The sequence below is a fragment of the Falco naumanni genome, chromosome 4, assembly GCF_017639655.2.
Source record: "Falco naumanni isolate bFalNau1 chromosome 4, bFalNau1.pat, whole genome shotgun sequence".
Lineage (NCBI taxonomy): Eukaryota > Metazoa > Chordata > Aves > Falconiformes > Falconidae > Falco > Falco naumanni.
This window is the reverse complement of record NC_054057.1, coordinates 80,616,786-80,644,778: the sequence shown is the minus strand read 5'-3', so window position 1 is coordinate 80,644,778 and position 27,993 is coordinate 80,616,786. Positions and strand designations below refer to the sequence as shown.

Sequence of the window (27,993 nt, the reverse complement as noted above, 5' to 3'; positions counted from 1 at the left end):
GACAAAAAGGGGGAGAGGAGAGATAAAACAACGTATATTTCAATATGAACAGTCTTTCAATTACATATTACTACTGTTCTAACTAGCTCATGGCAAAACCAGCAAGGACTGTGTCTATTTGCATATAAATGGATTGTAAAGCATTCTTCACACTTTGAAGGAAAAAAATTACTACATCTACTTGTATATTTTCTTCTATGCACTAAACTATGCACTGCAAGAAGATTTAATTAAAATGAAGAAGCACAAAAATTCAAGTTACGTTAATGTGACAACGAAGTGTGATATGCTTATAGTATGTCTTTTCCCAAATTACTTGTCATACAGTACAACTGCAAACAAAAAGTTTTATTCATAGATATGAGCCACAGCAGCGCTCCAACTTTTACTTGGTTCCTCTGATGGTCCTCCAATACCACAAGTAAAAACAACCCAATTAAAGACCATCTGCAAAAGTAACTGTGTATATCAAGTTACACAAATGCTCTGGAAATATAAACTGTTCCAAGTTGTAATTATTTCATTTGCTGTAGCATTTTAGAAGTATTTTTAGGTTACTAATTGTTTTTTAAAACTTGCTTAATGATTTTTTACTGCTCAAAAGAATTAAAATGTAATTCAGCCATCAAACAAAACACAACGTATCTACCAAGAAGCAACTGCAATATCATGACTTTCTTAAATAAATTACTATTAGAAAAAGTATAAACTTCTCCACCCTCTGATGACAGTCCACACAACCTCTATTCCACTTACCACATTGCTGAGCAACTGCCACCATTGTGTAATGGCGGATTAAGCTGGCTACAAAAGGCAGAGCGCTAGGTCTCAGGTCTTTGATGACTGCTGACATGAATGCCCCTGTCAATGCCTGTTCAAACGTTTTACGAGCTGGAGTATCCTGGGCTTTGTACCGATGTGAAATAATCACACTGGGTATGGACTTCTCAGTAAAGCTGGAAGACAAAATTAAGGTTGCTATAATCCTAAACTGCAGTATTGGCAGCTCAACCATGAGCACTGTGAAGTACTTGATTTTTGCTCTCGATATCTAAATTCTCACCTCATGTTGTCCCCTCATTTTGATAGAGCTAGACCAGTTCACTTGGTCCGTATTAATTTTGTCAGCCACTGGTCTCAAACATGATGGATAGCTCAATTTCATCAGGAACATTTAAAGCAGTGGTTCAGAAGAAGCCATGTATATTACAAATAATAGGTATACAGGCATCACACTGCAACTCAATTACAGAATGTCATTTTCAATATTTTGACATTTTTCCCTTTTTTAAAATGACATTTGATTTTAATCTTGAAAGATTGAAACATTATTTATCAAATCACTGCCCAACAAAACCTATTCACTGCAAAACTATATTTACGTCAAGTCTAACAAGTCCAAATTATAAAAGCTACTATATTCTTTAGTTACATACACTACACTGCAAGTCAAAGTCAGCACACACATTGTGGGCAAAGATGTCAAAGTTGTCTAAAAGCAATAAACTCAATAAGTAACAATGACTAAAATTGTATAAGATGTAAAAAATTTCCATAAAAAGCCCCCACACTAAGACAAACAAGGTTATGTGTGTGACTACGCTACAGTCTGGTCACTAAACGAAACTCAATTTTTATCTCTTTCACTTTAGTAAAAAGTCAGATGAACACACAAAATGTCACAATCAATGTTAATCTTTAAACCACAATTAAGCACCAGAATATTCCAACTACTTAAATAAAATAAGCTAAAATTAATTTAAAAAATTTTTAGAAGTCTGATCATATGTAACAGATAATACATTGGACTGTGATTAGAGGAAGAAAACTAAAGCATGAAACATTAAAAAATGTTATTGGCGTTACACAGTGTGCTGACAAAACCCCTCTTATTGCGAAGTCCTGCAGTGATCTAGAAGGAAGCAGGATAAACCAGTAGGTAAAAATCCCATGAAGAATGCACTGCCTAGACTAACCACTGTCTCTATATTAAGTTGTTCTAAAGACACTATAAATTTTACATACACATTTATGTTTAAAGAATTGTCATACTTGGGATGCGCAAGAAGTTGATATAATGCGTGCTTATTATCATCCAGGCTCATCATAGCTACTAAAAAACACTTGATTACTTCCCATGCTTGCCTCCGGTAATACGGTTCTGTGTTAGCACTCTTCAAACAGTCCAGAGCAGTCTCAATTGCCTGTAATGAAAACAAGACAGGCAGTAACCAAACACCTCTTGTTCTTAATATTTACAATTAGGTGATTAATCAAGGGAACAGCATCTTTAATACATATTAAAAGTAACTATAAAAGTATGTACAATTTGGACTGCCTAAATTAAGAAATGCAGAGAATGCCTGAGCGTGTGGACTGGAAACTATTATGGCATGTGCTGTGCTTTTATAAATGCAAAGTTTCAGGGCAGACACATTTATTTCTGCAGTCAGAAAGCATTTGAAGTCATGAGTGAGTTACACCTTCATTCTCTCCCCCCACCTCAAGAAAATTTTCTTCACCTTCCCTCCAGCAATAATTGCTGTTCATAATCCCCATACACTGCAGGTATACAACGCATTTATACACATATATAAATGGTATCAAAAACTGTTCTATCTTACAAATTACTCTGTTGTATTTTTCCATGCAAATTAAGAGCCACATCATACATGATGAAATGTACCTGTCAGCAACTTCTAAACACCATTTACTTAATGGGAATAGCACTCATTTTCCTTTGCAACATTTAATACATTTGAGAATTCAAATAATCGCCTAAAATATGAAAGCAATGAAAATGGAGGGTACATCTTTTTGGAAAATTTCTATTTTGCATATACATAAACACAGCTAGACACTTTTTATCCTTCCCCCCCCCCCCCCCCCCAAAAAAAAAAAGGAAGAAATTAAAAACAAATGAGACAAGCTTTAAGTAAAAAAAAAAAAGTAAGAATTGTTTTGGAGCATGCAAAATAAGGAATTTCAATACTTGATCAACCGTTAATAAAATCTAACCATACATGCTTGAAGAGGATTATGCAGAAAAAGGCTTTCCTATAAAGTGGGCATTTTCCTTCTTTGAAAGGAAAACTATCTCTCTACTCACTGACTTAACTGTCATCCCATCACTGTTTGAATAAATTTATCAGCACCTCAATGAAAAGAACAATGAGTTTTACACAGACCATAGAAGTCTACCAAAGCACTGAAAGAAAACATGGATTTCTCATTTTCACTTTATTCCACGCCTTTCAATTTGACATTTCCTTTTTATAGATACAAAGTATTCAACAGATAACATTGTCAGTCAACACCAAGAAGCTGAAGACTGTTCCATATCATTAACCAACATGGATGTATAAATACTTCAGAAAACTTGGTTTAAATTAAACCTAGCGGGATAGGAAAATGTCAGCAATTACAGTATCTGTATGTGTTCAAGTCATCAGTTTCAGTACAGAGGAGCAGCTGATCTGCATTTTAAATATCATTTTTCCAAGCTGTTTTTAAGCCTGTTGGCTGTACGAAGCCATAGAGCCAGCTGCCTGTAAAGAAAATTGTTTACTATTTTCAGATCATACCTACTTATGAAAGTGAAATTGAAAAGGTACGTATTAAAACTACAGGCCAAATTAACTCAGATCCAGCTTCACTTTCAGATCCCAAGAGTTAAGACACAGATTAGACTGCTGTAATTAGTGAGACCTAAGTACTTGTGATGCATTGACGTGGTCGGATGAAAGCCAGTACAAGTACAATGTGGTTTTGCAGCGGTAAGTGGTACTTACCCAACCTAGAGACAACAAACAAAACCAAATCTCTGGAGTTGTTATAATAATCAACTCTGAAGAATTTCTACAGTAAGTTTTTGGTACGCTTCAAAAAGAAAATAGTGAGGTTTTAGAGTAGATTTCTGCTCCTAATCTAAGCAATACACCAAAAGTTAGGAAGGTGAAAAAAAATGCACAGAAAGCATTTACTTGTGCCACTTTAGTTCCCTATCCTATCATTTTGTAAAAGTGGAAAAGCATGTTTAAATCTATTCTTTCGGGGGTGACATATAAAACGGTTTAAAGGGAAAATAGAGAAAGCACAAGTTGGCAAGCTTCTGCTAATTTTGCATGTCAAAATGAAGCAAGAAGTTAGCGTAGATCCACCTGCTTTACACAGAGACTCTCAACTGAGCATTATGTGGTAAAAATGCAAAAATCCTCTTTGCGGTCATTTCCAAAACGTTTTATCCTTTACCTGCCAAGTAAAGCAACTCAAAAATTATTTGAAACAAGAACAAAAAAAGCATAAGCGAGTTTAGATTATTTTTCTCTATTACAACATAGATTAATTAGAAATCTCTTTGTCTAACTGAAGGAATATTAAAAAAAAAAAATAAAAATCAGGTATTCAAGAGATCCTAAAACCTACTTCTCAATTGTGTAAATTCTGTAATACAGATATTCATTAACTCATATCTGGAACTGGCAGACATACCGCATATTTTATCAAGGTTTCAGAACAAACAAGCTTCCAAAAAGTCTGTAATAAAAGAAAATTGAGTAAAATAGTTTCTCAGCACAGAAAATAACTTAAGCCCTTACCTTTTCCATTGGGAGCTGAATGGATGCTTTACAGTCTGAAAATTCAATTGTAATACTGGGTCCTTGAATTTCTGTGACTACATATTGTAGTTTCTGCGATTCCTTTAACATCTTCCTGTTACTTCCACCAAATTTACCAAGTACACGATAAGCCACATGAGAAATACTGTCTGCAGGATTGCGCAGTGTACGCCACAAAGCCTGTAAGTATTTTAAACATTACGTGGTCAGGCCAGTCACACTTCATAATTTTTCAAGTTGTGATGTAAAAAAAAAAAAAAAAAGTCAAGGAAAACACTTATTATTATGTCTGGGTAACTGATCCTGCATAACCCCCAGAAAATATTTATCTATATTGAATAAAAGCAGTCTCAATTTGCAACCAATCAAGTGCTTTGTAACAAGGTTGTCCTAAATGCAGTTTTAGATGAGATTACTGTGATCGGTTACAAAATCTTTGCCACACTGAAATGAAGTTTCACATTTATGGCTAATATTGAACAACATTATGAATTCTTAAAAAGAAAAAAAAAAAAAAAAGCAGGCCAGTTAAGGCCGAAGTGAATTAACCTCAAAATGCTAGATTTTAAATATAAAAAGCAAATGAAGTAAGTATTATATTTAAAGGATAAAGCATATGCAAGCACTGTATTAGGGGAAATAACCACATTTAAAACATTGTTCCGAATTTCAACCACATCATCTTCACTGTATATGTAAGACTTCATGTAGCTGTCAATCATGACACGCTGAAGGTAATTAGCTTTTCTCGTTTTTAAAAAAAATTAATGAATTGTAATCATTTTCTGTACCAGCTCATCTTAAACATAGTAATACTCTTGCTATTTGAGTCCCAAGTCTTAAGTTCAACCCCTTAACAGGAGGTATAGAAGAAATTATTAATTCACTTTTAAATTTCTCAGAGTTCTCAGTTTAGCAGAACAACACCAACTGGCCTTTACATACAAATCAAACTGTATGGTTCTCATGACAGAGTTTTCAAGTTTTTATAACCAAAGGTTCACACACATTTCTAATAACATTTAGCGAATCAATGACCTCTTGTGGTCTAACGGGAAACCACACGTTTACCTGCATTAGCTCAGCTCGCACTGGCTGAATGTGATCATACAGAAAGTCTGGCTGCAAATTATCCACACACAATTCCAGAGTTCTTAAGCCTTGGCTAACCAGGGTCTGAGATCCATTCAGAGCTGACACCAAGGGATCCATCAACATCGGCAGATAAGGCAGTAATGAGCTCAAACGAACTGGCACAGTGAGGCAGAGCTCTACAAACAAGTCTTTCATGTGTTGTTTATGAAGGCCACTTTGCAACATATTAAGTCCTGAAAATGATTGGTAGTGTTATACACTCAAAAGGAAAAAGACAGTCCATAGCTTATTGTTAAAAATTGGTATTTCCTAAATTCAAAATAACCTGACATCTTTAAATTCTGTAAAGCTTATAGCTCTCTAAATAACATATTTACAAAATTCAGTATCATCCATAAATATAACTTACATCCAAGGATGTTATGCAGCAAATGCTTTTGCAGGTACATGCATACACAAAAAAAATCATCTATGAATATTCCAAAATTTAATATTAGATTCAATAAAGTAGCATTTGAATACAGGGGATGAAAACCAGAAAAAGATTATTTGACCCAAACCTCAGCCTTGTTATCAACAGAAAAAAAAAAAAAAAAACACACAGAACAAACTGTTTCTGAAGTGTCTGAAATCCTGAAAAGTAGCATTAAATGAGTTCAAGTACATTCACTGCCCCATACAGACTAAACACGTTCCCCAACTTATTTTTCTCCCCATCCAGATTTTATATATTTCATAAGCCTAGCTAGCACTTCTACAGCGACATATATTTTACATAGTGATTTACAAATAATATACATATTTGCTAACTACAATAAAAATTGCCCCTACAGCTGTAGATGGGAACCACAGAATTGCACATTCCTGGCATTGTTCCCACCAGCTTGTCCTCAGGTTTAAGTAGTTCTCCACATTTCCTTGCTCACCTTCAGTATCCCTGGAACACAGTCCTTACAAGTACATATCCTCAATTAATCAACCCGATTGTTTTTTCCGTTTCTTTTTGCAAACTGGCACTACTTGTGTTTATTATGCACTTGCAGGTGCACTGACACACCCTCAAGTATAGAACCACCAGAGCTCATCTGTAAGGTCCTCCCCACAAAACTAGTGATGGCCTGGCAACACTGCTTCCCCTATTACTCTTACCCCTCAATGCTTTACGCTAACAAAGCAAAAAATTTAAAAAATCAAAATCAAAAAAACAAAAAACCAAAAACCCCATAACCAACCAAATAAACCCAACCAACAGCCCCACAATGAAAAGCAGAAAAACAAGCAGCAGAAATTGTGAAGCAGCCAAAACTATGGAGCCTGAAGCAGCTGACAGTAAATGAAAACAAGCCACATTCAAGATAATCAACTGATAAGTTCAAAATAAGAACCTACTTATCAGGGTTAGGGCTTCAGTTTGAGGGTTTTGAATTACATAACGTAACTTTATTACTACTATTTACACAAAAAGATCAGAAACTGGGGAGGGGAAAGAAGGTATTGCTCTACCTTGCAGTAAGTTTGGTAACAGTGGCAAGAATTCTTGATATAACAGATCGTGACTGCCTCCTCCGATAGATCTGAACAGTGCTCTGAGCAGCAGGAAATAGTTGTAAGGCTCTTTGGCAGTCTGTGCAAGTTCCATAGAGCTGTTCACAATCTTGTGCAAATGTGGCTAAAAAAAAAAAAAAAATGCTTTAAGATTAAAAATGATCGATTTTATCATTATACTGTACGAGTTTAGCATGAAACAAGTTTTTCAGATAAAAAACCTTCCGCTATTCCAAGTACTACAACATATGCTGATTTTATACCGCTGTTGAAGAATTGTTGAAAAGTAAACCTGTATTTGAACGGTATCAGGAACCTAGGGCACTGTTTAATTAGTTAAACCCTGCTTTCATATTAGCCAAATGATCAATTCTGCTTGCTACTTCCAGCAATAACTTCATTAGAACAACGAAACATACTGTAAATCTGACACAATGAAAAATATTTGCTCCACAGAACCTAGGGACGTGTAGCAGAAATCAGAAGTGTCAGAATGACAAGAGAAGACATTTCACAATATTAATTTACTACTGATCTAATTTCATCACTAATTCTTCATTTTCGTGAATGCTAAAATTTTACTTTGAAAGCAAACTTTTACAAGTAAAAAAACAGCTATGAAACTGGTGGCCTTCAGAACAGAGGACATCAACAGTTTGCAAGAATCATTAAAAATCATTGATAAAGACAAGGATTCTCACGGATCAGGGACAAACAGTGACACAATGCTGGATTTTATTAACATCCAAAAGCTTTCTATACTGCTATGCAAATACTGCAAATAGCCTTCATCATTCGATTAAATTGTCTACCCAAGGCCCGTATCATCAATCCTGTGGAAACAAAACAAAAAAAACACCACCCCAAAAAAACCACCCACAACAGAAGCATCAGACTGTGAAGGTAGTAAATCGCACTCTTTAAATTGAATTTGCAGCTTATAAAATCCTAATGACCTTGATTCTGATGACAAACTAGAAGAATTTAAGCAAGATTATATGAATATTGGCTCATACTACTTATGAATATTCCTTCATATTACTTTTATCTTTCAAAGAATCTGGAAACTAGTAGTCCCTACTCTGTTCTGCACAGAAAACTGAACTAAACTTACTGTAACAAATCATTCAGCACCGAAACAATTATCACACAGTTACCTGTATCAGAAATGTTAAGTTGGAAGAAGAGAAATAGAGAGAAATTATGAGAGAAGGAGCAACGTTCAATTATTTCTGGATATAGGCAGCTGTTACTTTTATGATTAAAAACACACTAGCTTCAAGCTCAGTATTTCTAACCTCACTGAATGATGACCTCATCAACATAAATAGATCCTTGGAATACACAGGCAATATGTTGTCAATAGAAAAGAATAGCATTCCTTAACCTAGACTTCTTAAAAGCACAGAAATAACTGACTCGAGAGGTACATGTCATCGAATATGACATGAATGAACAAGATTCACGAACACACAAAAAAGTGATTCCAGTCTAAGCAAAAGTCTTAAATTAATATGGAAACAAAGGGGAAAAAACATGCAAGAAGATAAGCATATCCTGACCATGAAGTTACACAGGTCTGTGGTAATCCTAATCAGGCCACAAGCACGTATCAGTCATTTATACTCAGAATTAGTATGTCACTTTATAGTTTCAAATATGAAGCAAACGTTCACAGAAACTATCTCATAAATAAGGCAATGTACTGGGCATTTGGAAAAAATGGAGATATATCACTAACAGTGGTTCAAACACGAAAACACTATGAAATGTTAGTGTAAAACAAAATTTCTTCACACATCTGAAGAACGTATTAAGTCAAAACAGATATTTTTTTTATTTTTAACACAAATGACCTTTACCTTCAGCATTTGTTCGTTTTCAGCTGCAAATAGTGAAACTGAGCCAAAGACTAACTTGAACAGCTTGAGATACAGATTGGAGAGTTCCACATTAGAGCCCATTTCTGGCAGCCGATCCAGAAGATACTCTACCAAAATCGTTGCAAAGAGGGCAGAGGTAGTAGGGTTTGCCAAGAAGGAATTGGCAACAATCTGTAAAAGGAAACCACAAGAGTTATTGTTGCTGTAATGAAAGGAACAGAGGGATAAATGCACTACCAATTTAAAACAAAAAACTAAGACAGATTTCTTCCCCCACCTCCACCACTACCCAAGTGATTCAGGTTATTCTCAATGGAAAACAAACATGCATATTACTTAGGTATTCAAGTTTAATGTTTATTATAGGACTAGTGTTCTGTAAAACTGCAGAACACTAACACTACCTGAAGAAAAAAAAGAACTCCACAATGTTAATACTTTTCAAGAATAAAGTCCATTCGTATCTTCTAAACTGAAGTGCTCATGTTTGTATTGCATCATTTAATCTGGAAAGTTTTTGAAAACCCATCTTTACAAAGTATTTTTATAGACTGCTTCAAATCTTGCATGCTGATTTCAACATTACCATTTATAAACCCAGCCTTGTGTACTTCCGAGGCATAAGCTATTTTTTAAGTGCTCTTTATTATCATCTGAAAAAAGTAAACAAAAACATAATACCTGGAGAGCATAGTTTTTTGAGATTCTCTCCACCATATAAGGAACAGTAGTTTGAAAGATTTCTTTAAAAGTTAAAGGGTTCATCATTGTGAACACACCAGCAAAATGCTCGAGAACTTCCTTCTCCTCTTTCATTCTGACTGTCTGACAATTTGCTACTCGAACATAGGTCTGTCCATTTCCTGCTATTTGGACCTACAGCAATTGAGAAAACACATATATTGGTTACAGAATTTGAATAACTTTTCCCCTACTACCCTTAAAAAAAGGTTTTGGAAAAACCTGATACACTACAGGTTTCACATGCAAGCCCCATACAATTAGAAGTTGGGCCAAGAGCCAACAGTGACAATGAAAATATTAAAATAAGAGTTTTCAGCACAGATTTTAAAACCATGAAGTCAGGGTGGAAAACAACTACAGCAGGAGACATCACAGTGCATTTCTAAAGTTACGTAATTCCAGATCATGTACATTGGCATTTCATCACTACTTTAACTACAGAACATAAACACAGCCACGTGAATGCTTCAACTGATACAAAAAATATCTCTTTGAAGAAAAGATTTAATCCGCTATGTGAAAGACCATTTTTTTCCAGTCTAACCTGCCTGCATAAATAGACAATAACAGTGTTAAAAAAATAATTTATTCCTTGCAAGCAATAAGTACTTCGAAATTCATGAAATTTCCTAATAGCTGTGGTCCTGAAGTTGAAGATTTAATGAAAATATACTACATGTGAAATTTGTCTTCTAGCTGACAAACAAATCCTTATTAAAAGATCTAACACACAGTAACTGTATAAATAAGAGTGCTATGCAGCCAGGTTACATACCTGATAAATATCTAAAGCTTGCATTGCATATTTTACCAGTTTTATATATATTTGAGTCTCCTTAGGTTGTAACTGCTTATTGGGAATGAACTGTGCTTCTGAAAAAAGATAAAGAATAAGACAGTAGTTAACCATTAAAAATACTACTTGCTTTCATGCTAGGGAGTTTTAACTGTAGAATTACAAAAGATAAAAGTAATTAAATAGATGCAGTTTTACCACCAGGAGCTTTGCATGATGTTATGCCCCACGTGATTGTCTTGACACCACAGACCAAAGTTTTTACTAAGCTTCGACAATCTGTGACCTGAAATGTCTGTTTATCTTCTTTTTCTTTCTCCCCTTGTTTTTCAAATACAGGTACTGGTGCAGGGGCCACTGGAGTGGCTGGGGCAGGAGATGGAACAGGAACAGGTGCTGCATTTGCTGCTGTTGGTACTCCAGGTAATGCGGCTTCAGCAGCCCCAAGTTCAGACTGTGGCTTGCATTTTTTAAAAATTACAGAAAGCTGGTACCGTGCTATGGTGTGAAATTTCAGAACAAAAACCTAAGGCACAAAGAGGGAAGGGAAATGAAAAAGCAGGGAGGGGGAAGAAAACAAAAAGTAAGTTTCTTCTTCAAAAATCATTCTGAATTTAGTAATACTAATACTTCAATTCAGCAGACCGAAACCAGTAAGATTTATGACCATTTCTGAAGTCATTCAGATCACTGCAAACATTAAGCGTATCAACAAAGTAGTTTGCTTACCTTTAACAAGTTCCAAGAGTAAAAATATTTGCTGAAAACTAGTAAAACCATCAACTAAAATTGGATCTCTCTACAATTCCACTTAACTTAAAATGAAGAGCTATCTGAATACATTTTTTAAAATAAGACTTAATATTTCAGTCTAAAAATGTGTACTATTAAGCATAAATGCCTCAAATTTTTCAGACCTATTTGTAACATATGTAAGATGTATTAAAAGATGTATTCAAAGATGTATTCATTATAGGGTTAAGTTTTAGTTTTATGCAATATATCAGATTTAGAAAGCAATAATCAATCTTGCAGAACAGTCTCCCAACATTCCTGCCACTTGGCCAATACTAAACAAGAGACATGTTGTACAAGGTTTCAGTTCAAAATTTTCTGTACTTCCCAGCTTTTAAAGTCTAGATGTACTCAGCTTGCTCAGATATTTCCCAACTACCGCCACAGTTCTGTACACCCCCCTCTTCCCTAGATGTATCTTCTCTGAATTCACATATTAATTACAAAACGAACACTTGTTTATCAAATAAAAAACAACTGTGCAACACTACAGATTTTTTTCAAAAAGTAGGGGGAAAAAGCACAAGTTTATTTGGAAGACAACCCTACGAGAAAGCTACTCCAGGACGAGAAATCTGGAATAAAGGTCCCATTACAATGCATATTATCCAGATTTTTCACTTGCACTGTCACTTGTATTTTGTATTTAGGATGAAAGCCATTCCCTAAACTACTGCTACCTTAAGAAAAAAATAAGGTCACAGTTAATACCAAATAATCTGAAAATTACTAAAATGACTAAATCGCTTCCCTGGTGCATTCAGAACCACAACAGGCTGTCAATGACAGAGAAGCGTCAATGATGCAGGGGATCCACGACATTCAGAATTCCTACATCTCCCTTTCCAAAACAACCAGCCATACAGCTTCCTCAGTTATTTTAAAGCATTAACACCAGTTTGATTTAGATTTCAAGCCATGTTCTCGCATCCCAAAATGAGATTATTAAACCAGTATTCACCCTAGAAGTGTTTTACTCTACAATTGAGTGTATCTTCATGTTATGGCAGAAGAAACACTACACAATCTTTTTCCATTAACAACCTGGCTACAGCAAACAGGTATTGCTTCACTTGCACTACACCAGGGAGGCCAGCTTTTCAGGTGCATCCCTGATTTAAAAAAAAAAAACCACGAAAAAAAGCCTCCATATAAAAAAGATCCTTAAAAAGGATCAGTAGGTCCTCAGAGTACAAATATTTCACGTTTTACACATAGTATTGGGCTATGCCGAGGACCTGTGAAATAATCCTCTTTCAGGGTTTAAAAAAAGACAAAACACACACACAGAAGGCATTAAAGAATACCTTTCTTACATACCCTTAAGCAGGGGTGGGGAGGGAAGATTACAACTAAATTTTAAAAGAAAAATTTAAATAACAATAACAGTTAAGCTACCCCCAGCATCACAGACATCATTTCCTTCTTTGAAAGAAGTCATTGAATGAATAAGCTGAGTTGGCAAAGCATCTCTGCTATACTTGAGAGATGGTCCCTGTTGCACAGCATTTTAAAAACCCTTCTCTGAGGTACTAAAATGAAATACAGTATGCAGACTGTTTCTATATACTCTCATTTCTGAAGAAAGGAGAAAGTAAAATGAGATTGACAACATACTATAAAATAGGATATTCAACTTCTTATTGAATGTTTTAAATCAATACCTCCAGCATTCTCATGAGGATATCTCTACCATTTCCATTTTCCTGTTCACTTTTGGAACGGATACAGTCTACCAAATTTAGCAGAAGCTTGCACGACATTGTCTGGATACTGCTAGGCAAGGACTCATCATCAATGTTCTTGGCAAATAACTGGACAGCAAGGGAGAGATCGTTGAGTGGTAAATGCTGACGGACATGATGTACCAGGTCTGCCAGTGTACTATATGCAAGTGGTCTATCAGTAAAAACAAGAAATGAAGAAAACACATTGAGGACAATTAAAATTGTTGTTAATTGGACTTAACCAATAATTACTGCCTAGAGCTATTTCCAAGATTCTAAATCCAGATTTTCTACTTTTTTTATATGCAAATCCAGAGCTCACACGGCTTTTACAATTACACAAGAGAATTATAACCTGTACAATCTAACCAAAGATGCATTCATTAATTTATCCCACAACACTGATATTACCTCTCTGATCTTTCTTCCCCCACTGCTGAACATCCCCAGCACATATTTTCATTTACATACAATTAAAAGCAAATTAGTGTGTTGTAAGCCACATTTTAAGCAGTGTTGGTAAGCTGTTTCACAATTAACTGCTGATGATTCTTCATTTCAGAAGTAGTTACAAAACCTGATAAATTTTTAATATAATTTCTTTTCAAATACCAGGTTTAAGCATCTGGCAGATACTTCTCAATCTAATACATGTTGTCAATAAGGTACACTTGATACTTCAGTATGAGGAAACAATTCTGCCAGTTCATATATTTTGATTTGGTCTGCAAAAGCACCTAAAAACTAGTACATTTGGAGACACAGCAAGTAAGTATACTCCTCATTTTTTTTTTTTTTTCAATTCAAATGAGTAAGTTTTAAGGTACTGATTGATAAAACAGTTTAAACTTTCATTCAGATTTTACACTGGACACAAGATGTATTTCTTGAAATACTGGGAAGACACTGAGTTGATTTCATTGTGACCACTGTTGTGGCTGTGCTCTGTAATTCAAAACATGAAATAATTTTCATTCACCCATTTATCTCATTTTGCCCTACACTCACACTACCATGCTACGCCATCAAAAGTGTTAAAGAACCACCACTCTTTACAGCAGCAGAAACCATTTGAATATTATGATCTAATAAAATTAGTTATTTAAAGCAAAGATTTAGGACCCTAAAATGTTGGTAAACCTTGAAAGAAACCAGCTGCGGCAGGCACTCCAAACTTTGTCATACCTCAGTGTCTCTCGGGCAGTGTATCCAGAGCCAATTAGTATAGATTCATCAAATAGTTTGTCCATACATGGAATAAATTCTGTAATTTAAAAAAAATAAAGAGAAAAAAGAAAAAGCAATGAAAAAATGATTGGCAAAAGAAATAATCAAAATAAGATACTTAAGCATTAAATCATGCAACTTAGGTATTTATACCTAAGTCAGAAAAGTGGTTTTATTATAAAATTCATTCCTGAAGCTTATAAAAGGCAGTGTCAGTTACAAGGAAACTCTCAATTAACCTCTTGTGACTATGAACTCCACTGACACCTGCCCCTTGAGTACACAGTACACAGGCAAAGCCACAGCACTGATGTTACAAAAACAGTTACATCTGGAAAGAGAAAAAAATGCTTATTTTCAACTTTGCAGAAATTTTAAAATTTAACGAATGAGCTACTGAAAAGGACAAGTTTGGGCAACACTGTACAACACAACTCAATTTTGCCTGGCATCTTATACAAGCTCTATCCCAAAATATAAGGAGCAACTTGCAGCAACATGCAACTTGGTGTCCAAGGAACAAAAGGAAGATTTCAAAAACAAAATCAAGTGGCAAAGCAAGACCAAAGAGGCATGTGGTTTTTAAATACAGAAATCAACAGGTTCACAGAATTGATTAGGTTGCTCCCCCCCGAAGGCAGATGATGGAAATGACAGGACGGATTAACTGCTTCCACCTCCAAATAACGCAACAAGCTAAAAATTAGTAAAAAATAAGCAAAAAGACAAATAAAGACAAAGAGGAATATCCAGCAGCCTCCATTCTCCACAGATTTCCAAACAATAATAAAGGTAAAAATTCATCATTTCCTGAATGAAATCTGAAATAGACAAGGAATCAGTGAGGTCTACTTAAATGAAAAGGACAAGATAGTAGCTGTCTTTGCTTTAAGAGAATGTGACATTCTGCAAAAATACAGAGAAAGAGAAAAGGAAAGCACTGGCACTGATTTTTGAGGAGGGCAGAGATCTGAAAAAATTACAGTGGAAAAAGCAAATTAAGAATGGGAGCAAAGACAATCCATTATTTTACAATGCAACCACCACAGCAGTCATGATGTGGGAATAAATTCAGTCATCGCCAGCAAATAATACTGTGGAGAAATAAGGGGAGTCAAAAAGATGGTTGGAAAGGAACTACCTTTGATCATCAAACCACTCTGAAAAAACAGTCTTAGATGCACTAGTGTTAGCAAAGAGATTAAGGCACAAATCCTGACAATGAAAAAAAGCAAAGGAAATGCAAATTGAGAGTTTGTGTGTTGAACACATTTAACATTCATATTCCTGTGCTGTGACTCCTAATGTGAGCTAGCAAGAGAAATTAAAACAAAGCAAGCAGCAATAGTTTACACCAGACCACTGATAGAACTCTCCTTAAACTTTGTAACTTAAGAATATTTTGCACTGAAATTAAGAAATGGTCACAACGTTCAGTCATTAGAATTTCAGAAACACCATACAAACCATTCTAGCTTTTTGAAATGGACACATCAGTAAAAATTCTCAAAAGAAATGGCTTAATATGGATGAAAACAGGTAAGTTTCTAAATTCAATTTGAATTCTATCTTCTAAGCCAGGTTTTAAAACCTCCATCTAATATTTATGTACACACCACATTTTGCTGATATTCTTAGACAGGGGCGGTCTTTGCAGTGATAATAGTGGAGAGAGCGAGTACAGTTTCACCTCCACCCTCACTTTTAGGAATCAGAAGCAAAGTTCCACAAAACACATCACAGTAAGGTACAATGGCATTATTTGTCAACTCTCAATCAAAACAGAAGACTCAGTCTGAAAGATTCTTTCACTGAGAACAATAATGCCAATGGCAAGACCCACAAACATGAAACACTCCCCTTAACATTCATGTTTTCAAGTAAGTTGCACTGCACCAGCAGAATGACTGAAGCCTTATCTTCTACAGCTAGCCAAAAAATAACCAAAGAAACAGCTTTCCATGTGACCACAATACTAAATGCCAGAACTAGGAAACATGCTATTTTTTTAGTAAGCTAACACCACCTGTAAGGCATCACACTGCTCCATAATTGCTGTTAGCAGAAGAAAAAGAAAGGGTACCACTCAGTAAAGATGAAAAGATAGAAGTTAGTACTTTACAGAGTACACTCATCTCCAGTTTCGCAATTCTGCCAAAACAGAACATAGCCACCAAACTTGGTTAATTCAAGCACACCAAAAATGGCTTTTCCTCTGCTAGAAATACATACTATGAGCTGAATCAAACATATGGCATCAGGTTTTGACAAAACTACTTCCACTCAGGTTATTGTATTTATATATATATATAACATAAAATAACAGGTATTTTAAAGTATCCATATAATTGTAGGAACAATTACAAACCAACACAAATGTTTATCCTCAAATGGTAATTACTTGGAACAACAGATACTTGGAAAACTAGAAAAGCTACTCGTTCAGTCTGCCAGCAGTATGCAATCTTATTCAGATGATAATTTTTTTAAAGAAAAAGAAAAAAGACAAAACAAATATCACACACCCCAAAATAATCAAAAGTATGTAATAGTCCAAAACAAGTAATAAGCAGTATGTCTCTTAAATACACAGAAATAGTTGAAATCTTTCCAGTTTATAGATACATTTTTAAAATTAAGTACTACATACGGTTCCTCAAGTCTGTTGTCAAGATGTGCTTAGCAGCAATCAGAAGCTCCTTCCGAAGGTGTGCTGTTTCAGCTGGACAGTTGGAGAGCAACTGCAGCATTCCTTTTACCATTTGCTGAGAGTACTTAGACACCAATTCCTATAACAAAAAATAGCATGAATACAATTATTATGACATTGTATTTTAAAGGTTTGCTTTATATTTGCAAAATAACATTCACGTAAAATTCACTCATTTCTCTTTAAGAAGTACTTCTAAAATCAAAATACAATAGCCATTCCATAGGTGCCCGGGGTGGGTGGAATGGCACATTTTGAGTTTGCATTCACATGAGAATCCTTCTGAAAGGACAACCAAGTATAGCCCCGTCTTCAGATCTGCTACACAACTGCTCTTCCCTCCAATCCCCAATGCCCTCATGGTGGTCACTTGCCTACCATTAATTTAACTAGAGAGCTATCTGTTGCACTAAGAGTAATAAAGTTAAAAAAAACACAACCTACCTGGTAAATTCTTATGATGTAAGCCAAAAAAGACAATGTTTTAATTTGAGCAGCAATAAAATCGGCATACAATTCCTTGTTGTAAAGTTTATGTTGCCTGAAATAAAATTGAGCAGTGTTTACAATTTTGTTCCTCCTTTTTAATACCTTCATTCAGAAAATTCACAGAAGTTTCAAATTACATCACCTTGTAGTGAGGTTCTTGCTTCATAATGGAATAAAATCATCATGGGAGAGCCCATTTTCAACAAGCTCTCTGCCATTCAAATTCCCAGAATCTTACGCTTTAAGTAGAAATGCACAGCCCTGAGGCAGCCATACAATTTTCAACTTTCTATAGAAAGCCAAGCCAATACATTAGCATCAAGCACCTGGCTCCATTCCCCTAACTAGAGCAATTTTTTTCCTCCAAGCAATACACCCTCCCACAGCCTTGTCTGTCTGTCTGTCTCAAGCTTCAACCACTTATTCAGATTATTCTGGCAGACAGGGAAAGACAGAGATCTTACTCTTGCTGCCTTGCTCAGCATCACTTACTGCTCCTTAGAAACCTCTCTGTGAAGCAAGAAAAGCAGCACCCGTCATCTGCAACACCACAAGGCTCTACCTAAGCTATGCGTTGGAAGAGCAAAAATACACCACTGGTGGTATAGTAAAGATTAACCAACAGCAAGTATCCCAGCTAATATGATCTCGTACTGTCAAGAGTCACATACTATTTCTGGTAATACGGATTTCTGTCAGAAACTATAAAAACTCTACAATTTAGAAATTCATTCAAAAAAAAGCATAACCAAATAAAAAATTGGCATCTACTGCACAACTATGGATTGTATCAATGCCATATAATGGGAATATTCAGATTTGCCAATTACTTCACTTACAAAATTTTGACAATTTTAAGTCAAATAATCATTGCTACTTTTGAGATTAAAAGCAGTAAGACTAAAAGCAAAGATCAAAAGATATACGACAAAAATATTTTGGGCAATAGTGCATGGCACATCTAAGAAGTTTATCCCAAATATCATCAAAACACTGTTAAAACGCTCTTACCTTGCTTGAGCAGAAACCTGTATTATAATAGTGTTCATAATCAAGGGCACAAATTCAGCTACTACATTATGAATATTCAGTTTGTAGAGCTTAAAAAAAAAACCAACAAAAAAAGAGGTATAATTAGAGAAATGTACAAGTCCCTTGCAGTCAACTTACTTGACAGCTACAGAAAAAATGACAAAATCTCAGCAGCTCATTTTTAGACCATATTTTAATCTCAAAAATATATTGCGTTCATTTTTACTGATATGTTAGCTCGCAGAAGTTACACAAGCCGCTCAGTAATAGAAAGTATTTATATGCAAAATACTGGAGTATACTAACCTGATACATAAGAACAACAATAATAGGTAGCTCAGCCAAGACCTTTAGAGATAAAGATCCTCTGGGAATTATAGAATGCTGAAAGAAAGAACACGTGTCTTATAAACAGTTTAATTATTAATTCAAAGAAGTATTCCAAATACCTTTTTAAAGAAACTGCTCATTTTAATAGCACTATATTTAGCAATAATAACATTTTAAAAGCACAAAACCATATGGTACTCCATTAAATAAAAATCCTGTAATAGAAAATACATGGAAAGTTTCAATCAGCTTCTACAAATAAATCTTGATAGGAAAAACAAGCAAAAAGAAAGCTTATTATCTTTACCTGCCCTTGTGATCTGGGGTATTGCAATACAGTCTCATAGCTAAAGAGCAGTTAGAATACTCACTGTTCTTGTTTCACTATCTTCTCGCTCAGGATTTACTTTCACCACAATTGTGGTAATCATGCCAACCATTTCAGGAGTAGGAACTGTGTTCTCTGGAATCACCTGAGGATTCTCAAAATACCGATTCTACAAGCAAAGAGCAGAGGAAAAATATAATAATGCCAGTAACAGTCAAAAGGCCCTTTATCCCATTAGAATTCCTGCATATATTTTTTCCCCACAGCTTACGGCAGACAGTTTTTTCTTCTCTGCACAGGACATTTTCACAGCAGTATGTACCAGGACTACACACATACCCTGCAATCTTTCACTGCTGCTACAGCAAGAAGTGGAAAAACATCCCCACCAAGGTGGTTCTTTTGCTGAAGAAAAAGCTCCCAACAGATATTCTGTACCAGTGAGGAAGAGCAGGCGCTGTTCTGCACAGACACCAAGCACGCTTAAGAGCTCTATCTGCTGCAAAGTACATCACCTCGCCCTTCCCTCAAAAAAAAAAAAAACCCAACATTTGGCAACATGGACACCAGTCAACTGACCAGTGCTTAATTACCTAAGTTTACCTCGCTTTTCTCATACTAGTAATACTGTGCTAGAAACACGTTTTTCTAATTCAAAATCTAAATTTATCCATTTTTAATTTATTTTTCTTAAAAAAATGTATTAAAATGATAATTACTTTGTATCACTAAATACAAAAGTAATTATGTTAATATATTTTAGAGATAAAATTAAGACATAGAAACCAGTTTTCTGACTATAGCAAGGGCAATTTAAGAAATAAAACGCTTACCACTACTTTTGGAAGTTCCTTGTAAATCTGTTTCACAAAGTCCAAAAAATGATGGATCTAAGAAGGAAGAAGTCAGTTTACCATAAAGAAAAAAAAAAATCACAATTTTAGAATCTCTATATTAACAGTATAATCACATAAAATCTTAAGTCACCACTACAGTATATTTTTCATTACATTTGAAAAAATTTGAAAGTGTTCTCCTATTTCCTTCTGTTCTGCCAATATTCATTTGAGTCGCACTTGGAAAGAATCCAATTTACTTATCATCTCAACATAGTTCCAATAAAGTATTAGAAAAAATTACTATTAACCAACAAAGTCTTCCCAGGAGAAAAGCAAGTAAAGAAAGCAACAGAATAAAAACGCACACTTTCAAATACTCCTTTCATGAGTCACAAGACAGAAGCAAGGGGTGGAGGGGGGAAGAATTTAATATTCTTTTTCCAGGATTTTCTCTTCACAAATTAAAAAGGCACCAATTCTCTTGCCTTCTGTGGGAATTTTATTACTTAGTCTAATTATATTGCCCATGAACACTTAAAGCAAAGACAACTCGGCTTTAACAATTTGTGTTTTTTCCCAGGGGTGCAAGCACTACCCAATCTTCTTTTACTTTACAGTAAAAAAAAAATTAAATATACTGTTATCACAACAGATCAGCCAACACAAAAGAACAGCAGGAAAACTCAAACCAACCCACCTACCCATCTGAACAAAATAACAATTCCAAAGGGCATGGCAGTAAGTTCTATACCATCTAACAAGATTTATGACCTACTTCTTGAGTGATTGCTGGTCGGAACTGTTTGTGCAATTCAATAATTATTCTTAAGCAAATCAGTACATTTTCTTCATTCTCCGTCTGAAAAAATGAGAATCTTTAGTGAGCCTACTGCTGCATTCTTCAACTACTCCTTAAGTACTTAAAAACTCCATAAAATTATACTCAACTCAGCAACCTACAAGTGCCCCAGTAATATGAATTTGCATAAGCAAGATACCCTTCCTATGATACAACTTAATCTAATTAAATTAAAGAGTATGGTTAAAATTAAATTCATTCCTACTGGAACAAAAACCAGAAGTTGCAACCACTCTATACCATCAGACCTGTTTCTATTGCCCCACGGACAGTGAGACCCAAGTGGGGCTATTTACACACCAAGACACCTCCACGTACAGCAGGCTATTTTTTCGGAGCTTCAAATGACCACTCTTTCAGTTCCAAGTAAGAAACAAAACAAACTCTCTAGAATAAGATATCCCCCAGAAAAACATTCATGAATGAAATTTATCTAGTATGAGAAAATCCAAGTTTCCAAAGGACAGAACATGCAGAAAACCTGTAGACAATAAGATACCACACTGGTGAAGCGTAAATAGAATGCCCTTCCACCTTTGCTCTAGAAGAACAGCTATTTGAAATCCTAGCCCCAGAAATTTTTGGAGATCAAGAAAGAAGAGGAAAAACTTTTGCAAACCTGAAACAGTTTTAAGAGAAAAAATAAAAATAAAAATACCTCTAGAAATCTAAACATCACAGACAGGATATTTTTGGTATGAAGACGAAGATGTTCGTTTGTTGGTATCCTGTGAATGATTTCAAGCACTAGCTTTCGGAGTTGCTGTAAAAAAATAAAAAAAAGACAAGAAAATAAAGATATGATAGAACTTTTCAAAAGCACACAGAAACCAACAATTGGTTGCAACATCTTTTCAGCTTAATAATTCTGCATGCTTAAAAAAAAGCCATTTTACTTTATGCGGACATAAACATATAAAATAACTCTTCCTACTACCCACAAATGTAAATAAGGCAAATTTTAAAAGTTCACAGTTTCTTAAAGTCCAATTTAAGTATTTACTGACATACATTTGCCTTTCATCCCATAGTAAATTCATAAATTTCTAACATTCTGTTATATTCCAGTGAGAAAGCCAATTCTGTTTCACCTGGTTTTCCTCATTTTTCGTAGAAGCCCAGATTTGCAAAGTTTGTAAGTAACTTTTTTAGAAACTGGACTTACTCAATTTCACTCCAAATGACAGATCTATTTTTAACACAAAGTCCATACATAAATCGGTTCATTAGGATAATCAAGTAGTTCACTGAACAAGTAGTCTGGCATACACATTGCAAAAAGGTAAGAGATGCTCCACACAGTTTACCTGTGCTGGCTTCTCCTGCAGAAACTGAACTTCTCCATCCTGTAGAAAGGTGAGAAACCTAGGGATGATGTGTTCCAAGAACGTAGAATATTGAGGGGATGATGTCACATTCTAATTAAGAACAAAACAAAACAAAAAAAATAACAAAAATGGGGAGACAGATATAATCGGAATTACACAGATGACACTAAATTACATTCAGAGCCACTATCAAACATTTTCAGTGACTTTTTAATAGATTCAGTGATTACACGTGTCTGCTAACACACTACAGAGTGTTATTCATGAACTATTCATGAAACAAACAAAAGTGAATACAAATTAATGTCTTTCCTTCAATTCCAATGGACTGTAATATGATTTTTTTTAACTTTAACACTGTCATCTCACATGGAAAATAAAATGGGCATAACACATGGCCAGTTTAAATAGGAGGGAAAAGAAAAAGCCAAAGCGCTTTAGACATTCTTGAACAAGAAAGACTGACAGGCACGCTCTCATTTCATTGCTCTAGGACTCCCAAGACTTTTCAGCCACTGTTAAATTGAGATTTTAGATTTTTCTGCAATATGTGTACATGCACACATCACCCAAACTGACAGCATTACTTTCCACTGTGAAAACTATCTTGCACTACTGGAAATATTAGACAAGCAAGCTTTATCTGCCTTAAAAGAAAACCTAACTTGGCCACTGTGAGGTTTATTTGGAATCTCGGCTGTAGTTTATGTATATGCTGTTAGGCAATTCTCTGAAGCATCTGTGATACAGAAGCATACTGGTCTGTTAATAAAGGTACAAATGAGAATGCAGCATTATTCTGAAAAATCTATACAGGCATTTCACATTATTCCTTGAACAACATAAAAATTTTATAAAGCCTCCTCCTTTTACAGATTTCCACTGCTATTCTCTACTTTGCAAAAAGCCTCCTCCTTTTACAGATTTCCACTGCTATTCTCTACTTTGCAGTAACTTTTCATAGCACACAACCATAAATCATATTATACTAGGCACTGTCCAAATAAAGGGGCTTTTATTCCAAGGGCTTTTAAGAAAGCAGACCGATATCATAGCAAGGGCACAAAAACATTTTAAATACATGTGCTGATTTTGGCTGGGACAGAGTTTATTTTTTTCATAGTAGCTAGTATGGGGTGAACAGAGGGTGAACAGTGCTTCGACACAGTCAAGGCCTTTTCTCCTTCTCACACCACCCTACCAGCGAGTAGGCTGGGGGTAAAGAAACCGGGACACAGCCAGAACAGCTGACCAAAGGGATATTCCATACCATATGACGTCATGCTCGGCATATAAAGTTGGGGGAAGAAGAAGGAAATGTTTGGAGTTAAGTCTTCCCAAGTCACTACCACACGTGATGGAGCCCTGCTTTCCTGGAGGCGGCTGAACACCTGCCTGCCCATAGGAAGTGCTGAACGAATTCCTTGTTCACCTTTGCATGTGTGCGTAGTTTTTGCTTTACCTATTAAACTGTCTTTACCTCAGCCCACGGGTTTTCTTACTACTACCCTTCCAATTCTCTCCCCCATCCCACTGGGGGGTAGTAAGTGAGCAGCTGGGGGGGGGGGCGCTAATTGACAGGTGGGGTTAAACCATGACAATGTAAGACAGGATATTATCAACACCAGATTAACCAGCATCTTCTCTTCACCTTAAAGGGTTTCCCAAAGAAAGTCTGTCTATATCTTCTCTTCCACCTCCCCTATAATCTTTGCAACTTTGAAAGATTCCTAACCTTCCCAGCTTTATGCCATGACATTGGTCCTACTTTGGAGGAAGAAAGGAAGGAAAGTTTCTAACAAGAAATTAAACAGGTATTGCCACATTCTGGCTAAGTGGCTCACAAATTCATTGAAAGAGAAGTATACCTTCACAAGCCCAGTTAAATTCTGAAAGCTTCTTCCCAGTATCTTTGATAAACAGCAAAGAGCACAAAATTAGCTGCACTACTGATATCTATGAGTTGCTGTTCTGAACCACAGAAGAAACTAAAAAAACCCACTATACTACCCAAGTTCAGAATTATGCTGCTGGCACAAAAACATCAGAAGCAGCAACAGAGGTTGATTCTGGAAGTTTTTTCTCCTCCAAAACAGAGGCTGAAAAGACAATGAATACACTCCTCTCTCCCCATTTGGAATCCAGAATCTCTTGTCAAGAAATGGAGAAGGAAAAAATTCCCTCTGAAACAAGTAATTTCTGAAAAACATGATTCAAAACTATCACGCTTCCATCCAGAAACTAGTTTAGAGAGCAATATCCTCTGCTAGCCCAGAACAGCATCCTAACAACTAGCCCAAAAACTGGCACTGTCAAGTGGTTAAAACTATGCAGCACCTCAGTTTTAAACCTCCCTTCAAGAAGTCCTCCAGAATGATCAATCCACGTTCAGTTCTACCCCTAACCAGAGAGGCGTCCAGATCACTAATGCAGCCAACAGAACCTGAGCACTCATTTTCAAACAGCCATTTTTTGAGGAGGAAAATAAAAAAACCAACATTTGACGTGAAACATAAAACCTGCTGAACTTCATAGCTATTGGAAGCTGAAGCAGGCAATACAGAAGAGTTAATAAGGAGACTATGGAACAAGAAAATGTAAAGAAACCATCTAGCATAACAACATACAACAATACTGCCCACAACCTATAGAGGAAAAAAGGAAACTAAAACTTTTTTAGTGGTTCTTCTTGCTCCCTCAAGTATTTTCCAACAAGTAGAACTGTACTTCAGCATAAGTCAATTCATGATGTCTTTACAGAGGATCACACTACAGTAACAAGTGAGTTCCAAGAAAACATTATCAAAACAAATATTAAGTTCTACCCTACTGAAGACAAGAGCAAAGAGAGTCAACTAAGCCTTCAAATTCTAAACAGATCAACAGTCTAAGCTGTTAAAACTATTATTTTAGTCAGATAACAAATTGTTTCAGAGATGGCAGGTCAGCTTAAACAGATACAAAACTCCAGAGGGGTATTTTTAGGTAGTCAGTTATGGTAATATGAAGCTCTGCTCACACCATGTGCATATAGATGCAGAACTGTCATAGACATCTACTTATTTCCTCATACACACTAAGAAAAGAATAAGCCTTTTAACTTAGTTTTGTTTTATAATACAGTTATCCAGCTCTAATTTTTTTATTTCACTATGTTAACCTGAACTAAACAAAAAAATTCACTGGACAGGAAATTCCACTGATAACTCGGGAAGAACTAAAATTGGCACAGCTTTCAACATCCAGCATTCATTGGATGTAACTTTATGTGAAGCTTACTTAAAAATATCTAAAGACATTAAACAGGACTAGAATGTGTATTTACATTTCCATAACACAGATTACGCAAGATCACTTCAAATAAAGTAGGTAAGGACAGAATGTGTTATAGTGGTAGCACTCCTTTTTAATTGCAGTATGACTAAAAAACTAGATACAGAGATAATTACAGTGATTCTGAGACCCTGAACTTTTTCTACAAAGTATTAAGTTCTCTATCATTTCAGAACAGACATAGACTAAATATTCAACTAAGTACAAATTCTGCTAAGACAAGGTTGGTTTAATACATGTCTCACTTTTTTTCTGCTGCTCATCTAAATTTGATGGTCCAACACTACACAAGAGATGTCACCAGACATCTCCACTCCTGATGTCAGATTCTGCATCTGACAACTCCTCCCTCCCTATGCTATGGAACTCAGAGGAATCAGAGGGTCCTCTTCTTCACAAGGGCACAATACATATCTGAACTAAATAAAAGAAAGCTTTAAATATAAAAACTACTTATTATTCAACAAAATAGAAGAAAAATCTATTACTTCACCTTCATTTAAATGCTTACTGAATAAAGATTAGAGAATGAAAGAGCTCTCTAAGTCCAGATGCTGTAATTCTTCAACAACCTAGCTAATTACTAAATATAAAGCTGAAGTTACTTATATTGTTGTAACTCATTGATAAATCACAAGATACTATTTTTAGCACGTAATATCAGAAATCAAACCAACATACGTTAATCACAAGACTGTCATTTCAGAAGGTTGGGGCGTTTGGTGGGGTTTTGTTGTTTAGGTTTGGTTTTGTTGTTTTATTTACCTCAAAATTCTCACTGACTTCTTGCATCATTTTCAATTTGGTTTCATCAGCTGAAAACGGAAATTAAAAGCAAAAAAGTTAAAATCAAAACTACATCACAAAGGAAAACACCAGGTCCATTGATCAAAGAAGCAATCAGATCTTATCAGTTTAGCTATCACTGCCCAATTATAAGGCACACAGTTCTCACAACCAACCATCAGACAACCACACACGCACACAGCTTGCTCACTTTGGCTCATGCAAGTATTACTCATCACTTTGCTTCTTCAAAAATCAAAATTCAAATAAAATTTAAACTGAATTCAACACGCGTTTATCAATTGTCTGAACAATACCGTAATGTTTGTTAAAACTATTGAAGAACTGTAGCTTTTCATAGAAAAAAAGTATCTCACGTGTATTAACATCTGTAAGAGCAGCCACAAACTGAAGGTATTTTTTCATCAAAGTGGTTTGGTCCACCACCGTAGGTCCTTGTGCCGAAACGAATGCCATTTTGGAGGACGAAGGATCAGCTTTCAGTACATAAAAGCAAACCTAATACACCTACAAAAAAAAAATAAGAAAAAATATTTACTAGTTTATACATCTGGTTAACAGCAGCTACCACATCACCACCTACATCCACTCTGACGTATCGGAGAGGACGCATCGTCACAACTGTCACGTTTAGTTAGGGTGACAAACGCAGCACCCCCCAGTCAGTGTCACAGGAACGCACTGCCAGCCACAAGCAGACACTGGGCTCCTCACACCTCACACGTTGTTCGGTTTCGTTGCTCCAGGGATGCTCCCGATACCCCACACCAGTTCCCCCCAGCCGGGTCCCAACCTCGCAGCCACCCTGGGACGTACCTCAGCAAGACTCGCTCCCTGAGGTGCCACCAGCTGCCCCGCCACCGCCAGCTGGCCTGCGTTGCTGGTCTGAGTCACTGAAATAAAAATCAGCTTGAAAAACCGACCCTCTCCGCTGACCTCGGCGGTCTCCCGGCAGCTCATTTCAGCCGAGCCGCCCGGCAGCGCCCGCCGCGACCGACAGCCGGGGGCCCACGCAGACACCCCCGCCCGGTACGGCCGCGGCCGGGCCCCGCGCCCCCTTACCTTCCCCGCCACTGGGCCGGTCGCCACCGGGTCGCTCCCCGCTGCCAGGGCGCCATCACGCCGCCCCCATCCCCGCCGAGGCACCCGCCCTGTGAACACGGGCACCCATGAACGGCCGCAGCGACACTTCCCCCGCCGCGGCCCTCAGCCCTCCCGGTTCCCGTCCTCGGCCCGCGGCCTCCCAGCACCGCGCCGCCGCGCTCCGGCCCCTTCCTCCCTCCCCCCCGCCCGCCGGTTCCGCCCCGCAGGCTGCGCCGCGCCGGGCCTCGCCTCCCGCCGCTCCGCTCCACCCCGCGCCCCGGCCTGGGCCCCGCCGAGGCGCTGCCGCCGCCACCCCCGGCGCTCCTCACCCCGCGGCTCCACGGGCCCGGCCGGCCTCGGCCCCCCACCTCCCTCCTTTGTTGCTCCCGGAGGCCGGCGGCAGCGCATGGGCGCAACGGAAGCG

The 27,993-nt window shown here is 36.7% G+C and overlaps 1 protein-coding gene across 5 annotated transcripts in view; it reads right to left on the bottom strand.

Annotated features, from left to right (window-relative positions):
• LOC121086374 (transformation/transcription domain associated protein) overlaps positions 1-27,708 on the bottom strand; it is a 96,922-nt gene extending 69,214 nt beyond the window's left edge. For 2 of the 5 annotated variants that reach the window (XM_040590043.1, XM_040590046.1), the window contains exons 1-24: positions 27,549-27,708; positions 27,303-27,379; positions 26,843-26,993; positions 26,445-26,494; positions 22,326-22,436; positions 21,677-21,781; positions 20,935-21,018; positions 20,154-20,210; positions 19,364-19,489; positions 18,969-19,046; positions 18,642-18,730; positions 17,586-17,682; positions 17,082-17,220; positions 14,390-14,468; positions 13,142-13,376; positions 10,881-11,208; positions 10,662-10,759; positions 9,824-10,018; positions 9,122-9,313; positions 7,218-7,383; positions 5,691-5,947; positions 4,599-4,799; positions 2,026-2,204; positions 757-956 (exon numbers count right to left, since the gene is read on the bottom strand). In XM_040590043.1, the coding sequence (XP_040445977.1) occupies positions 757-956; positions 2,026-2,204; positions 4,599-4,799; positions 5,691-5,947; positions 7,218-7,383; positions 9,122-9,313; positions 9,824-10,018; positions 10,662-10,759; positions 10,881-11,208; positions 13,142-13,376; positions 14,390-14,468; positions 17,082-17,220; positions 17,586-17,682; positions 18,642-18,730; positions 18,969-19,046; positions 19,364-19,489; positions 20,154-20,210; positions 20,935-21,018; positions 21,677-21,781; positions 22,326-22,436; positions 26,445-26,494; positions 26,843-26,942 (3,166 nt within the window). In that variant the 5' untranslated portion in view covers positions 26,943-26,993; positions 27,303-27,379; positions 27,549-27,708. The remainder of the gene's footprint in view (positions 1-756; positions 957-2,025; positions 2,205-4,598; positions 4,800-5,690; positions 5,948-7,217; positions 7,384-9,121; positions 9,314-9,823; positions 10,019-10,661; positions 10,760-10,880; positions 11,209-13,141; positions 13,377-14,389; positions 14,469-17,081; positions 17,221-17,585; positions 17,683-18,641; positions 18,731-18,968; positions 19,047-19,363; positions 19,490-20,153; positions 20,211-20,934; positions 21,019-21,676; positions 21,782-22,325; positions 22,437-26,444; positions 26,495-26,842; positions 26,994-27,302; positions 27,380-27,548) is intronic. The other 3 variants (XM_040590045.1, XM_040590047.1, XM_040590044.1) reach the window with 3 other exon arrangements.
• Between the last annotated feature and the right edge of the window lie 285 nt (positions 27,709-27,993).